Source organism: Panthera leo, chromosome A2, assembly GCF_018350215.1.
Source record: "Panthera leo isolate Ple1 chromosome A2, P.leo_Ple1_pat1.1, whole genome shotgun sequence".
Taxonomy (NCBI): Eukaryota; Metazoa; Chordata; class Mammalia; order Carnivora; family Felidae; genus Panthera; species Panthera leo.
This window is the reverse complement of record NC_056680.1, coordinates 90533776-90547516: the sequence shown is the minus strand read 5'-3', so window position 1 is coordinate 90547516 and position 13741 is coordinate 90533776. Positions and strand designations below refer to the sequence as shown.

Below are 13741 nucleotides of genomic sequence, written 5' to 3'. Positions count from 1 at the left end.
CAGCTTCTGAATAAAGGAAAAAGTATACAAGAGGATGAGACCAAAAAAGACCAGGAAGGATTAGGGATTTCTGTCCTAGAAATGTGTTAAGGACTGCATTCACAGTTCTGACATAGTATAGGTGCTCAAAAATATATCAGATGAAAGAATGCATGAATATATGAATGGCTGGTATGGCCAGCATATTCAGAAATTGGTCCAATATGTTAAACTCAAGAACCAAAGAAATGTACAGAGTAAGCAACCACAAACCAGGAAAGCTTAACTTAGCCACAAACAAGAACTGTTCTTAAAAACAAAGAAAAAGAGGGGCACCTGGATGCCTTACTCAGGTGAGCATCTGACTGTTCATTTTGGCTCAGGTCATGATCTCATGGTTCATGAGTTCGAGCCCTGCCTTGGGCTGTGCTTTGGGCTTGTGACAGTGTAGAACCTGCTTGAGATTCTCTCCATCTCCCTCTTCCCCTCCCCCACGCTTGCTCTCTTTCTCTCTCAAAATAAACTTAAAAAAAAAAAGAACCATTAAAAACAAAGAAAAAGAAAACTACATAAGATAGGCAGGAAGGCAAGAAGAACTCAAGAACAGTATAGAGCTCATATGCTGGAATTGCTGTTGCCTCACACAACAACAAAAACAGAAGGAGGAAAAGAATTTCTTGACCTTGAAATCAGTTGGAATACTAAGAAAATCCAATGGAAATATATGTAAGATCAGTAACAGTGGTAACTAAGGATCCATTTAGGGAATTTCTGTCAGAAATCCCCTATTATGCTGATAAGTAATCAGTCCAACAGCAGATGGGAAAGATGGGTGTGTTCAGAAGAGAGTAAAATAAATGCCCTTTGCGATGAAGTTAGTTTTCTAAGAGTGCTAATTCTAGTCTGAAACTTAAATAAGAAATCCCATATACAGAAATCCCATTCCCAGAACCTCTGCGTATTATAGAAAGAAGAGCTGCTGATACACCTGAGATGTAAAGATTACAGAAATGATCTTTAATTCAAATACTGTATTCCACTGTTAGGCTTTCTTTAAGCCCTGGCAAATAGGTTCAGCTGGACAAAGACTGAGCAAAGAAAGGGACTGTCAGCATTTCACAGATCTCAGCTCAGAGTGACCAAGTATCAGATCTCCCATGGTGGCAAGTTTCTACGATGTGAATCTGAGTTGTACAGTAGTTGTAGGACACAGACAATCCTGATTAAAATCAATGCAACTAAAGTTAAAGAAAGTTTCCATACGGAATTAGTCATTGTTCTGTAAGGTATCTTGTCTTCCAGTGCTTAGTATGTCATCCACATAACCCTAAAGGTGTAATCAAAGTTATTCTGCTTCTTATATAGAATTCAAAAATGAAGATCTGCTTGGTCCCAGGTGTACTGAGTTGCACATTGTTTAGCAGGTAAATTTGATGCTGTGGTTCTGATAAGTTTTCACAAATGTCAAAACTGGATGTGAGTGCTGTATAGGCTAGTAGTTACTCCTGAAAGCAGCTCGAAGTCTCAATAAACCAGCCATCTAAGGTATTTGCTTAATCCTTCAATCCTGACAGTTGGCATTAGCACGTGTGATTTAATAAGTAGATTAAATACTTTGTTCTTCCCACCACAATGAATAAAGACAGAAGTAATATTTGCTTGTAGACTTTCCCCAGCATAACGAGGCAAATCACTGATCTTTCTTTCCCCAGTAAATGGAATCTATTTGAGGCCTGAGCAAACAAAGATATAAATGCCAGATTTTGGAACCTGATTATTATGCAGTGATATTCAACACTGGTTTTTTACAGAATAAATATTAACTCTCTCTGATGGGCAGCACCTTGCTGTGCAGGGCCTATTCCCAAGAGTCTCATTAAGAGAGGTAGTCAGCTGGGTTTTGCATTTATGTGTTACACCCAAGTCCAAATGCTACATATCTAATGTGTGTTAACTTCACAATTACCTTTTGTATTTTGGTATACACTAGTTCTATAAATATATTCTCTCCTATACTGAAGGGGTTTAGAATACACTCATTATCAATTGCTCCTACTTTTAATTTGAAAATAAGAAAATAAAGTTTATGTAACACCTGGGACACTATTTTTATACACTTCATTCATTCAAATTACATCTTGCCTTTTAATCTTAACCTACAGAAGAAAAGATTTTTTTTAATTTTAAAAATATAAAAAAAATTTTTTTTTCTTGAGAGCAAGCAAGTGCAAGCAGGGGAGAGGGCCAGAGGGCAAGACAGAGAGAATCTTAAGAAGGCTCAAAGCTCACCACAGAGTCCCACACAGGGCTTGATCCCACAGCCCTGGGATCATGACCTGAGCCAAAACCAAGAGTCAGATGCTCAACCGAGCCACCCGGGAGCCCCCAATATGATTCTTAAACCATAAAGAAAACATGAAAGGAAACCTGATATAAACTCAACTAAGATGCAAAGGAGAATTCAGATCGTACATTTTCTAAACCTGTAGTGAATCAGATAATTCAAATGTAAATAAATGCATAAATTCAATAGTTTGAGACAACAGAGGCTAAAGGGACTACTAACACAATATTATAGCTCAGAAGAAAGCCATTAAAATAAAAAACAAGTTTTAAACATCTAAGAAAAAACATTTTCAATAATCTAGCTATAATTGACTTAAAAATGAAGACATTTATTGGCTTAAAAAATGTGTGACACAGGAAAGAAAACTGATTCAAACTAATAAAGTTCAAAGACAATGAAACAGAAAGTTAACCATTGCTCAGACTGGCGGCAGTGAAGGAGGCAGCAGTGGTTTCACAAAATGCAATCTACAGCCCTAGTTTTCAAAAGGCGCCAAAAATCACAGCTATCAACTTTATCCAAAAATGCTTATATAGTATAATTTAAAAATATTTAACTATCTTTCTAATTATGTCACTTAAATATTATAAATCTCGTTTTAAAAAACATTCAGTTTATGTATTACAAAATGTTTAACTTTAATATATCTTTATCAATTTTGCTAACTAATAATTTTCCAGAAGAAAAAATATGCTAAATAAAACCAGATGCAGGAACAATAAACTTGGAAACTATACTTCTGAAATATGATTGCTATACTATTTTCATTTATTATAGAGACTTGTAATTTATAAGTTTGTAACTATGAAATAATGAATTGAACTGAATTATGTCTTGATCTTACAATTGTATGTATCTGTTTTCAATCTTTATTTTCTACCCGGGTTTCATGCTGTAACTCTTAAGTGTCAAAAATAGTAAGGAAAGCTAGTATGATGATCCAGTAAAAAAAACAAAACTCCTAAACTAAAGCTGATATAGGTTATATCAGCAACTCAGACCTTTTATAATCTTAAAAATATTGAGGACTCCAAAGTGCTTTTATATAGATTTTATCTATTGATATTTACTGTATTACAAGTCAAAACTGAAAACTTCTAAAATATTAGATAAAAAATATATAAAATTCTAAAATTAGATTTTATATATATATATATATATATATATATATATATATATATATATAAAAACCCATTAAATGTTAACGTAAATAACATCTTTTATTAAAAATAACTCTCTTTTCCTAAACAAAAATATTAGTGAGGAAAGTAGGTCTGTTTTATATTTTTTCAAATCTTTTTTTTTAAATTTTTTTTAATGTTAATTTATTTTTGAGGAAGAGAGAGACAGCACAAGTGGGAGAGGGGCAGAGAGAAAGGGGGATAGAGAATCCAAAGCAGGCTCTAGGCTCCGAGCTGTCAGCACAGAGCCTGATGTGGGTCTCAAACTCACCGACCACAAGATCATGCACAGAGCCCGATGTGGTACTTGAACTCAGGGACTGCGAGCTCATGACCTGAGCCAAAGTCAGTTGTCCAACTAACTGAGAAACCCAGGCTCCCCTCAAATCTTTTTAATGTATGGCTTAATAAACGTGAACTAGGTATCTGCTGCTGCATTCAATCTAAGGTGTTGTTTTGGCTGAAGCATATGAAGGCAATATAATCTAGCCTCACTAGATACACAGTTGCAAAAGGACACCTTTTATAGCCTTTTTAGATAATTGTGGACGTTCTCCTTTGATTCTATATTAAAATTCAATAACTGAGAATTCCTTAAAGGCTAACAGCAACATGGAATCTATAACCATATCAATGAACTCTTCATACTGTATTACATTAAACCCACTGGATAAAAGGGATCTTTTACCCATGCATGATTTTTTAATTCCATGCAATGATCATTTGGAAAGTATGAGGTTTGCAGGTTTACCAAATGCTAACACATCTCATTAAACAAGTTAAAATACATTTCTAATATCAACATCATTGTTATCAGAAAAGTCTAAGTTCAAGGAAATTGTTGGTCTTAAGATGGTAAATACAAGTTTTTTAAGATTCTAATTTTTACTTCAAAGTTTTATTTTACCATTGGCAACAAATGCTGTCAGCTGTTTCCCTTGAATTAAAAGGCTTACTTTGTTCATTTTTATTCAAGAAAATTCTACCAAATGCCTAAATCTAAAAAACTATACTTTCTATGCTTTTAAGTAAAAATAGTATTACATGACACAAGTGTCTAATTCAGCTCACAAATTTGAATGGCTACATGAATACTTTTCCTTGAAACAACCATCATATTTTAATATGCTATAAAGCTTTATGTGTACTTTCCATTTTATTACTCAGGATATTAAAAAGACAGGCATTCAATGGCTGAATTTTAATAAAATTAATAATGCTTACTGCACCATCGTGGATATTCTCATGTGAAACAGGCTTTTTTTATTATGTTTTGTTTTTAAGACTGAATGCAGTAGGAAGAACACAATGATTACTAGTACAGTTTGATGCCACTGCCCTAATTCATACTAAGGAACTAATAATTCTGCCACCATAGCTTCTGTATCAGCAGTGCAAGTGCCAACATAGCACAAAAACCAAGTAACACCCTGGTACTATATGAAAATAGTTTTGACATTATGGACCTCCAGGGTTCTTCAGGACACTGAGGGCCACTGGGTTAGGTAATTCAAGAAATGTACAAACCTCACAGAATAGGAAATATTTTATTGTGCTTCTCAAAAAAAAAAGGGGCGCCTGGGTGGCGCAGTCGGTTAAGCGTCCGACTTCAGCCAGGTCACGATCTCGCGGTCCGTGAGTTCGAGCCCTGCGTCAGGCTCCGGGCTGATGGCTCGGAGCCTGGAGCCTGTTTCCGATTCTGTGTCTCCCTCTCTCTCTGCCCCTCCCCCGTTCATGCTCTGTCTCTCTCTGTCCCAAAAATAAATAAAAAATGTTGGAAAAAAAAAAAATTAAAAAAAAAAAAATTCATAGTGACTAGCTACAAATCCTTTTGCTATTCCTAAGGCCACAGTGAAGATTCAACAGCATTCTAAAATAACTACATGCAATTAAAAGAAATGGAAACAAGCCTACAAAAGATGTTAAACTTTGTCAAGTGCTTAATCCCAACAAAGAAAAAAAAATTACATAGCAAAGAGCTCAGAATTTTCTATTTGGGTCAAAACTGTTTAGGATTAGATTATATACATTGCATATTATTATTTATTTCTTACCTTAGCTCTAGAGGAACTGACATTTTCCATATTTTCAATGCTGCAGATACAATTCTGTGAAACCTTCCGGCAAGCCACTCTGATATAGTCCCAGAAGCTACGAGGACTTTCATAACCAAACCAGGTTACTTGACCTTCAGAAGACAAATTGTAATACAAAATAAAAGAAAACTAGACTAGAAAATTCAAAATGCAAGAATAAAATTCTAAAAAATAAAGGCAGCATATGTACTATAGTGAAAAGGGTAATGATCTCCTTGGCCAAAAGCCTTAAATCTAGTCCTGCTCTACTTTTAATTAGTTGTGCTACTTTAGGCAATTTATTTAATGGATTTGGATCATAGTTTTGTCAACAATAAAATCAAACAAATCAAAGAAAAAGGGACTAGAGACTAACCATCTGGTAGATAGCACCCAGAAAACCCTCCTTATGGTTCTAGTTAACCATTAATTCACATGTCACCGGTTGCATTCTAAACCTTTCTCTACATAGAGAAACAGATAAAATAATAACACAACCCCTTTCCTCCTCTTCACAAGGAAACTTCAAAGAAATAAAACAATGTGTGGTCTACCCTCTAAGTAACATGATGAATTAGAATCCTGCATTCACTGATCATTCATTATCTACCCAATCGTTCCCATCTAAAAAGCCATCAAGTTTCCCTCTGTCCTTCATCTGCTCTCTTCTAGTTGGCAAACCATCAAAATTCATTCAGGCATTTACCATTATAATTTTTTTCAGATTTGGGTAATTATGGGTCTGTTCACAAACAAATGTTCTTTTGTGTTATCTCCTATTAGTATTACTATTTCTATGTGGGACTCTTCAGTGGCGGATCTGTGGGAGCCATTTTGTATTCTGAGCATTTTTAAGCAGAATGTAAGAGACATCTTAATACTTTCTTTAGTTTTTCTGGAATGATTACTCTTACCTAAGGAAGTTGTTTAATCTTAATGGAGAAGCATCTTAAATCTGTGTTTCCTTATCTATCTATCTATCTATCTATCTATCTATCTATCTATCTCAAATCTTCCTTTCCCCAGTAATAGTTTCTCTCTAGCAACATCAAAAGCGTTCTTGTCAGCAAGCACTGTCTTAGGAGAACTGTCTCAAATGAGACTTCAGTGGTTTCCAACCACAGGAGCTCGAAACAGTAACTGGGCTGCTTTTTTAAAAATATACATGCATGGGCTCCACCCCAAGCTAAATAATCAAAACCTTTAAGGGCAGGCCCAGGCATAGGTATTTTTTAAAAAGATCACCTTGCTATTTCTAATAATTTACTTATGGTTAATTAACCAATAGAAATTGTACATATCACGATAGGAAACTTGTATTCATTATTCTGGACATTTTAAAGTTCTTTTCTTCTTGCAACCGATGTATGATCTCTACAGTGGATCAACACCTTCCTATGTGCTGACACAGCACTCTGTGCTTATTTATCCTTATAAGTGTTTACTTGATTATCTTACATACTAGGGGGTAAAATCAGTAAGGCAAGGACTGTCTTATCTGTCTTTAAATCAATCTCTAACATCTGATACATGCTTGGTTCACAGTAGGCATTCAGAAAATATTTGTTAAACAAATCAACTGGTGGATCAACACAAAAGAGATCATCTTAATTGCATATAAAAATTCGATTTTTAAAATTCTGCATATCTTTTTATAGTGACAGTTTAGAGACAATCTCAGAAGACATCTGCATGCTAGATTACAAATGTCAAACATTCTGGACAAACACACCTTTATCTATACAAATAAAAATACAAAAGCATCTACAAATCTTTACATAACTATTTCCATAACTCAATGTCTCCTTAAAAATCAAAGCTTACTACCTACAAACAGAAATCTATAGGAATACTTAAAATTTCCTGTCTTCCTCTCTAATCTCTCCCTACCACTTTCCTTTGCCCCCTCTGTTCTGTGGGTTAAAAAAAAATTCCTGGTACAGTATCTCAATATACTTTGTCTTTGGGACAACATCAATTTGTTAGCCATTTGGAGAGGAGGTAAGATGCCTATTGGTTAAGAATAGATGCTTTTGAGTCGGGAGGAATCTGAATTAGATCACCTTCTAGCTAATAAGTTAACTTCACTCTGTAAATTGAGTTTCATCTATAAGTTAACAATAATGGTAGTACCTACATGATAACACTGTTATCATGGATTCAATGAGATAATCTGTGTGAGGCAATTAGTAGACAGCCTGGTACAGACGTTAACAATTATTACTACAGTTACTGCTATTATCATACAAATAGTTAAAGAACCCAAGCTCCCCTGTAGTGTCAACAAAGTGGGAATGAGATGCAAAATTAAATTTTTCCCGTTACTTGCTCAGAATCTAGGAAAGTCCTTAAAATTTGCTCCCTAATTCAGCCTTTTCACATATCAACCATTTTATATTCACCTCCCCAATACGTCTCTATTCTCAATTAATTTTCTTTGGCTTCTACTAAGTAGGATCATTCCATAATTTAAGATGAGAGGTATGGTTGCCAGACTTCCAAAATGAGATCTTAAAGAAAGGGAATATTACAAGCTTTCTCTGTCAACTTTATTTTAAATCTTCTCATGAGTTTGACATGGCTAAAGAAAATAACTTAAGACGTTTTAAAATAAAGCTGTCAAAAAATCCCAAAACAAAAGAACAAAGCCCCATTTTGGAGGAGAGGAAACAAAGATATCAAAAAGCAAAATCTAGGCTAAGGTTAAACAGAAGGAATGGGCACTAAATCTGTGGGACTCCAGGTATGGGTAAGATGTGTTATCTATAAGACTCTCACCCAAGAGACCATGGCAAGATTTCCCAGATTACAAACCAAGAGACTAAACAATTAACAGAATGACATATCATCATGATTTGCAGGGCCTTAAAAAAATAACCTGTAGTTATCTCCACAATACTTTTATCTACTCCGCAAACTAGATGTAAGGATAACTTGGCTTGATTCTGCCTTCCTTCCTCTTCCATGTGCATCATGTCCAAAGTCAAGTCCTGAATTCAAGACACTGAAATTTTCACATTCAAAAGAATCTGTTTTGAATAAGAGAAGGTGCATTCCCTTGTTAGAGCCTCCAAACAAACTCTCGTGTAAATTGTATATCCTAGAATTTTATTTAAATAGTTAAATTCTGCATCTATGAAAAGGTTACATTTAATTAAAAATAATGGAAGTGTTCAACTGGTCACTTGAAATATTATTATTTGAAAACAACTTTTACTTAAACACAGATTAATTGCAAAAGATGTACTGAGAGTATTAGTCTGTAATCACTATTCAACAGAAAAATCAAAAAACAAAGCTACAAGTGGATTGATCACACCTTCAAAAATAACTATTGAATAAACAATCACTCCTCAAATACTTTCATTTCCTTAAAAATAACCATAAAAGCAAATCACACTTCAAGAAAACAACTAGTTTATATCTTGAAGAAATTTTATTCTGGAGAAGAAATACACTGTCACTAACAGAATTATTTTTAAAGCCCGTGGTAAGTGTATAATATGCTTTCAGTTATGTTTTCCTAAAAGTTAACCTTTAGCAATGACAAAGTTAACAAACTTTCCCAAACTTATCAGCATTCCATCATTTTAAGGCAAAGAAAGAAAGAAAGAGTGAAAAGTTAGCTAGACTAAAAGGTAATGTGCTACTAACCAACTATGTGGTATCCTTCCCACCAAACAGCATTATTTTCAGCACCTAACAATGGCCTGTGATCTCTCGGGTCCAATGTTATTCTAAAATTACTCTTCTAAAAAATTTTAAAAATAAAATAAAATTACTCTTCTGTATTACTTAAGTTAGATGTCTGTTCATATCATGCAATATATTTGTGTTTTGCTTATATCTTAGTTCACATCCAGAATGATACCTTCTGAGAACAAGGACTAAATTTTCTAAAGTGGTTCTCTACTAAGTAGTGGCTAATGACACATTATCTTTTGATAATACAAAATATAAATGAATCTGTTAAGTGACTTCCTTTCTCCAGCCTTTGTATTAGTGCTTATCTATGTAAAGAGCAAATGAAAAACTGGTCCCACAAATTTAAGTCTTGTTAGTGTTATAATACATCACATCAATGACAATATCAAAGACTACTACCTTGGAACTGTCATTCGACTAGACAAGCAATAAAATACAGTCCCATCAAATTTTAATTGACCGCTCTGAAAGTTTTCAGACACTTAAAGGAAAATAGTTACTTGTAGACTGATTGTTGCCAATATATTAGTATTTAGATATACAACTTTAACTTTTCACTTTAAATTTTGTAACAGCAGTCCTCAATTTCTTACTGCTAATTTATAAAACTCAGTTTAATATTTTCTATTATAGTTTTGCTAAACAGAGAAAATTCCCATTTCTGCAAAAAAGAATCTTTTCCTTTAAAAAAAAAGTACTATTATTATTTGAGGTTCATATTTATTAGATCACTCAGCTCTGAAAGTAAAATAATGACAATGATAATTAATTTTCTAAATAAAAGGTCATATATTCTAAAAAGAGGAATCAAATTTAATTAAACACTTTAAAAATACTTTAATTACATATTAAGTTGAATCTTAAGAAGAGTAAACCTAGATTGGATACTCAGTTGTACTTACATTGCTAATGTTGTATGTTACTTACAGGACATTTCAAGTAAGTCACTTAGCAACTATGAATCATAGTTTACAAAATATGATTATTATTCTTTGTTACTGACAATGTCTTATTCACTCACTGGTAAGGAGTTTACCACAAATACCAATAATATATATCTATACTGTAAAACTGAGTCCATTCTTAACCTTCCACGAAATTTAAGATGACCAGGTTCACCAAAAATCCAAAAATTGAGTTTGACTTAATAAGCTTTTTATTCCAGTAATTTTACCATCTTTCTGAGTAGAGTACAAAGGTTTTGTTTTTTCCTTCTACCAGTGTTTTAACATAAGGCTTAGACTACTGGCAGATTGAATTAGAATACTGAAGGCTGAAATCCATAAAGAGAGCAGCACATCAATGTGCAGCCCCAAAGAAATCAAGCATAATTTGTTTCAGTAGTGATTAAGGCTACATGTAGAGAACATGAAACAAACGAAACTGTTTAAAATGATTACTTGTGGAAATGAGGGTTAATAAGAAGACATTTGTTTTCTACTTTCTATCTTTTGTCTTAATTATAATCCTTAGAAAGAATGACTATATATTTCTTTTCTAATTAAAAAATATAACAAAAGGCTAGGTCATAAGTACAGAGCCCAGCAGTGTTTTTGCAGACAGCAGGAACTCAATTAAAAAGTTTTGAATAGGGGCGCCTGGGTGGCTCAGTCGGTTAAGCGTCCGACTCCGGCTCAGGTCACGATCTCGCGGTCCGTGAGTTTGAGCCCCGCGTTGGGCTCTGGGCTGATGGCTCAGAGCCTGGAGCCTGCTTCTGATTCTGTGTCTCCCTCTCTCTCTGCCCCTCCCCCATTCATGCTCTGTCTCTCTCTGTCTCAAAAAGAAATAAAACGTTAAAAAAAAAAATTAAAAAAAAAAAAGTTTTGAATTAAGTGAATAAAAGCATGCATTCTACCTGGGAGAAAGGAAACTAAGAAATATATTCCCACTAATGGTTCAAGAATGCAAAGAAGTTATTGATACTGCCCATGTATGTTTCATTCAGTGACTGTTAAAATCACACAGCTTCCCTAAGCCCCCAGTTTGCATGTAATACAAATATTATTACACAGTAGTTACAAAAACGAGGAAATAACTAATAATTATATCATTAAGAGTTATAATAAAATGTAAATTACACTGATAGACGTAATTAATAAAAGTCATTAAAACCATGGAACATAGAGAAATGTGGAGGGGGTCACTGAGAAAGGAAGGAGAGTAAATAATTATATTGAGTGGGTTTACATCAAGATATTAATTTAAAAATTAGCATAAGCATATTTGTGCTCTCTGGATTAACCAAAACAAAAAAAGAAAGCTTTGCAAAACCCATGCAATGTACTAAAAAAGATCACTTAACTGATATAGCCCTCCCCAGTAAGTCAATTCCATGCTCCCGCGCAGCTCAGTGGCGGGAGACATCACCAGCATAGAGTACCTTGAAGAGGTATTTGGAGATGAGCCAGCCATCTGCAACTTTGGGAAATCTCTTTAAAAAAAATAAACAACAACAACAACAACACACAGATATTTAAGAAACCTGCTATCAAGTTTACAATTGCAAAGTGAATAGCCCAAATAAGATGGCTACACATTATCTTGATGCAGTAAACACTAGTTTTACCTAATAAATAAAATGAACTCAGTTAAGATGAATATGAGATACACCTAGCACGTAAATCAAGTTGGTCCCTTGTATCCTGTTCTACTGGAGAAGGGAAGGTATTTGCGAGTCACAGAAATAGGTTCCCTGTTTGTGTCAGGGCCATCATTCTTCCCAAAATTGATACGCCAATGTTGACAGGGCAAAAAGAGCAAAAGCTTGAATGAATCTGCTAGCTTTGCACCTCAGAATTTATAAGATTGGTTAGGAAAACTAACTACTATTAAACTATTAATATTAAACTATACAGCTTATAACATTTTCAACTGTAAAAATATATACACTTTCTACCTGGTAACTTTTGTAAAAGTTACAAGCAAACTCATTTTAAAGATCAGCTGTCTTGCTTTTTTGGCCTAAGAATAGTTAGTATGTTTTTTTTTCTTTTGTGAATTATGAGAACACCACTTAGAGATCAAGTAGAGAGTTGTTCAGTTTAAGGAATGTTAACTAAATGCCTGGTTCATGCAAAATATGTCTTCTACATCTTCCAATTATTGTTTAACAACCACCATGTGGAAAAGTACTGTAAATTGTTGCTATTGTTTGAAAATTCCTAGTATAATTATACAGGAAAAGCCAAATTTCTAAAGTCGCAGTCCCCCAAAATGATCTTTTCGTCTCTCATAACCAAACACTGAAATCTCCAACAGGACATGGTCCCATATACCTTACCAAATATTTATACCTTTTATGAAACCAAACAAAATCAACTGCACAGTCAGTAATGTATGAAAATAAAAGTTAGAAGACATATATAGTTTGCGCTATTGGCTACATCTATGTGTCAACCACTCACTCTCTATCCTACCTCAATGTATAACATTTTTAACCAACATTAAATTTGGAAACACATATCCAAAAGGAATTATAATTTGGTACCCTAGTTGAAACATGATGTTTACAACATCATGTTGTTACTACAACTACCAGAAAAATGAAAATGTCTCAGCATTGAAATTAAGTCAGAATAGAATGCTTTTCATTGCAAATATTAAGAATACCAATTCTTAATGTTTAAACCACAATTATTATCTTTGCCCTAAAAATAAGTTATGTGTATTATTTGTAGTCATTAACATAATCAAAAAAGCTATCAATGTAAAAACAATTTCTATGAAAATCTTAAAGAAATTTTACTTCAAAAAATGTATCAAATAAGGTGTATCATGTCCAGATTTATGTCATGACTTAACCCCTAGTATGAAGTAAGAAATAGTTACTAACTCTACTATAAATCACAATTTATAGATTAGGTTTTTTTTTTTTAAAGCTGTTAGTATGTTAGCCTTTATGTCCTCATTATGTAAAGTTTTTATTTTGGCTGTAAAATATCACGCGAAAATTTAACAAGTTAAAATGCTGGGGAGCCTGGGTGGCCAAGTCGGTTAAACGTCCTACTTTGGCTCAGGTCATGATCTCACGGTCCATGGGTTCAAGCCCCATGTTGGGCTCTGTGCTGACAGCTCAGAGCCTGGAGCCTGCTTCAGATTCTGTGTCTCCCTCTCTCTCCGACCCTACCCCACTCACACTCTGTCTCTCTCTCTCTCTCTCAAAAGTAAACAAAACATTAAAAACAATTTTTTTAAGTTAAAATGCTTTCACTTATTTGTAGGACTTAACTGCTTTAATCATAATATAGTATCTCACTCTAGGTCAGTTATAAACAACCAGAAGCATCCAGACCAAATAACCATCCACTAGATTCCAAATTATCTGTAATCAAATTTCAACACTGCTTTCATTTTGTAGATGAGAAAGAAGAGGCCCAGAGAGAGTCTGCCTAGACCCATTTCTGTTCGCTGTAATTTCATGCTGCTCTATTCATAAGACAAGATTTGACAGATAG

The 13741-nt window shown here is 34.0% G+C and overlaps 1 protein-coding gene across 4 annotated transcripts in view; it reads right to left on the bottom strand.

Annotated features, from left to right (window-relative positions):
* Positions 1 to 13741, bottom strand: part of RUNDC3B (RUN domain containing 3B) — a 156830-nt gene that overhangs the window by 94055 nt on the left and 49034 nt on the right. For 3 of the 4 annotated variants that reach the window (XR_006196672.1, XM_042916960.1, XM_042916974.1), the window contains exon 3: positions 5562 to 5695. Coding sequence is in view for 3 of the 4 variants with exons in the window: in XM_042916960.1 (XP_042772894.1) it covers positions 5562 to 5695 (134 nt within the window). In the remaining variant the exon portion in view is untranslated. Of the gene's footprint in view, positions 1 to 5561; positions 5696 to 11667; positions 11719 to 13741 lie in introns of all 4 variants that reach the window. The other variant, XM_042916982.1, reaches the window with a different exon arrangement.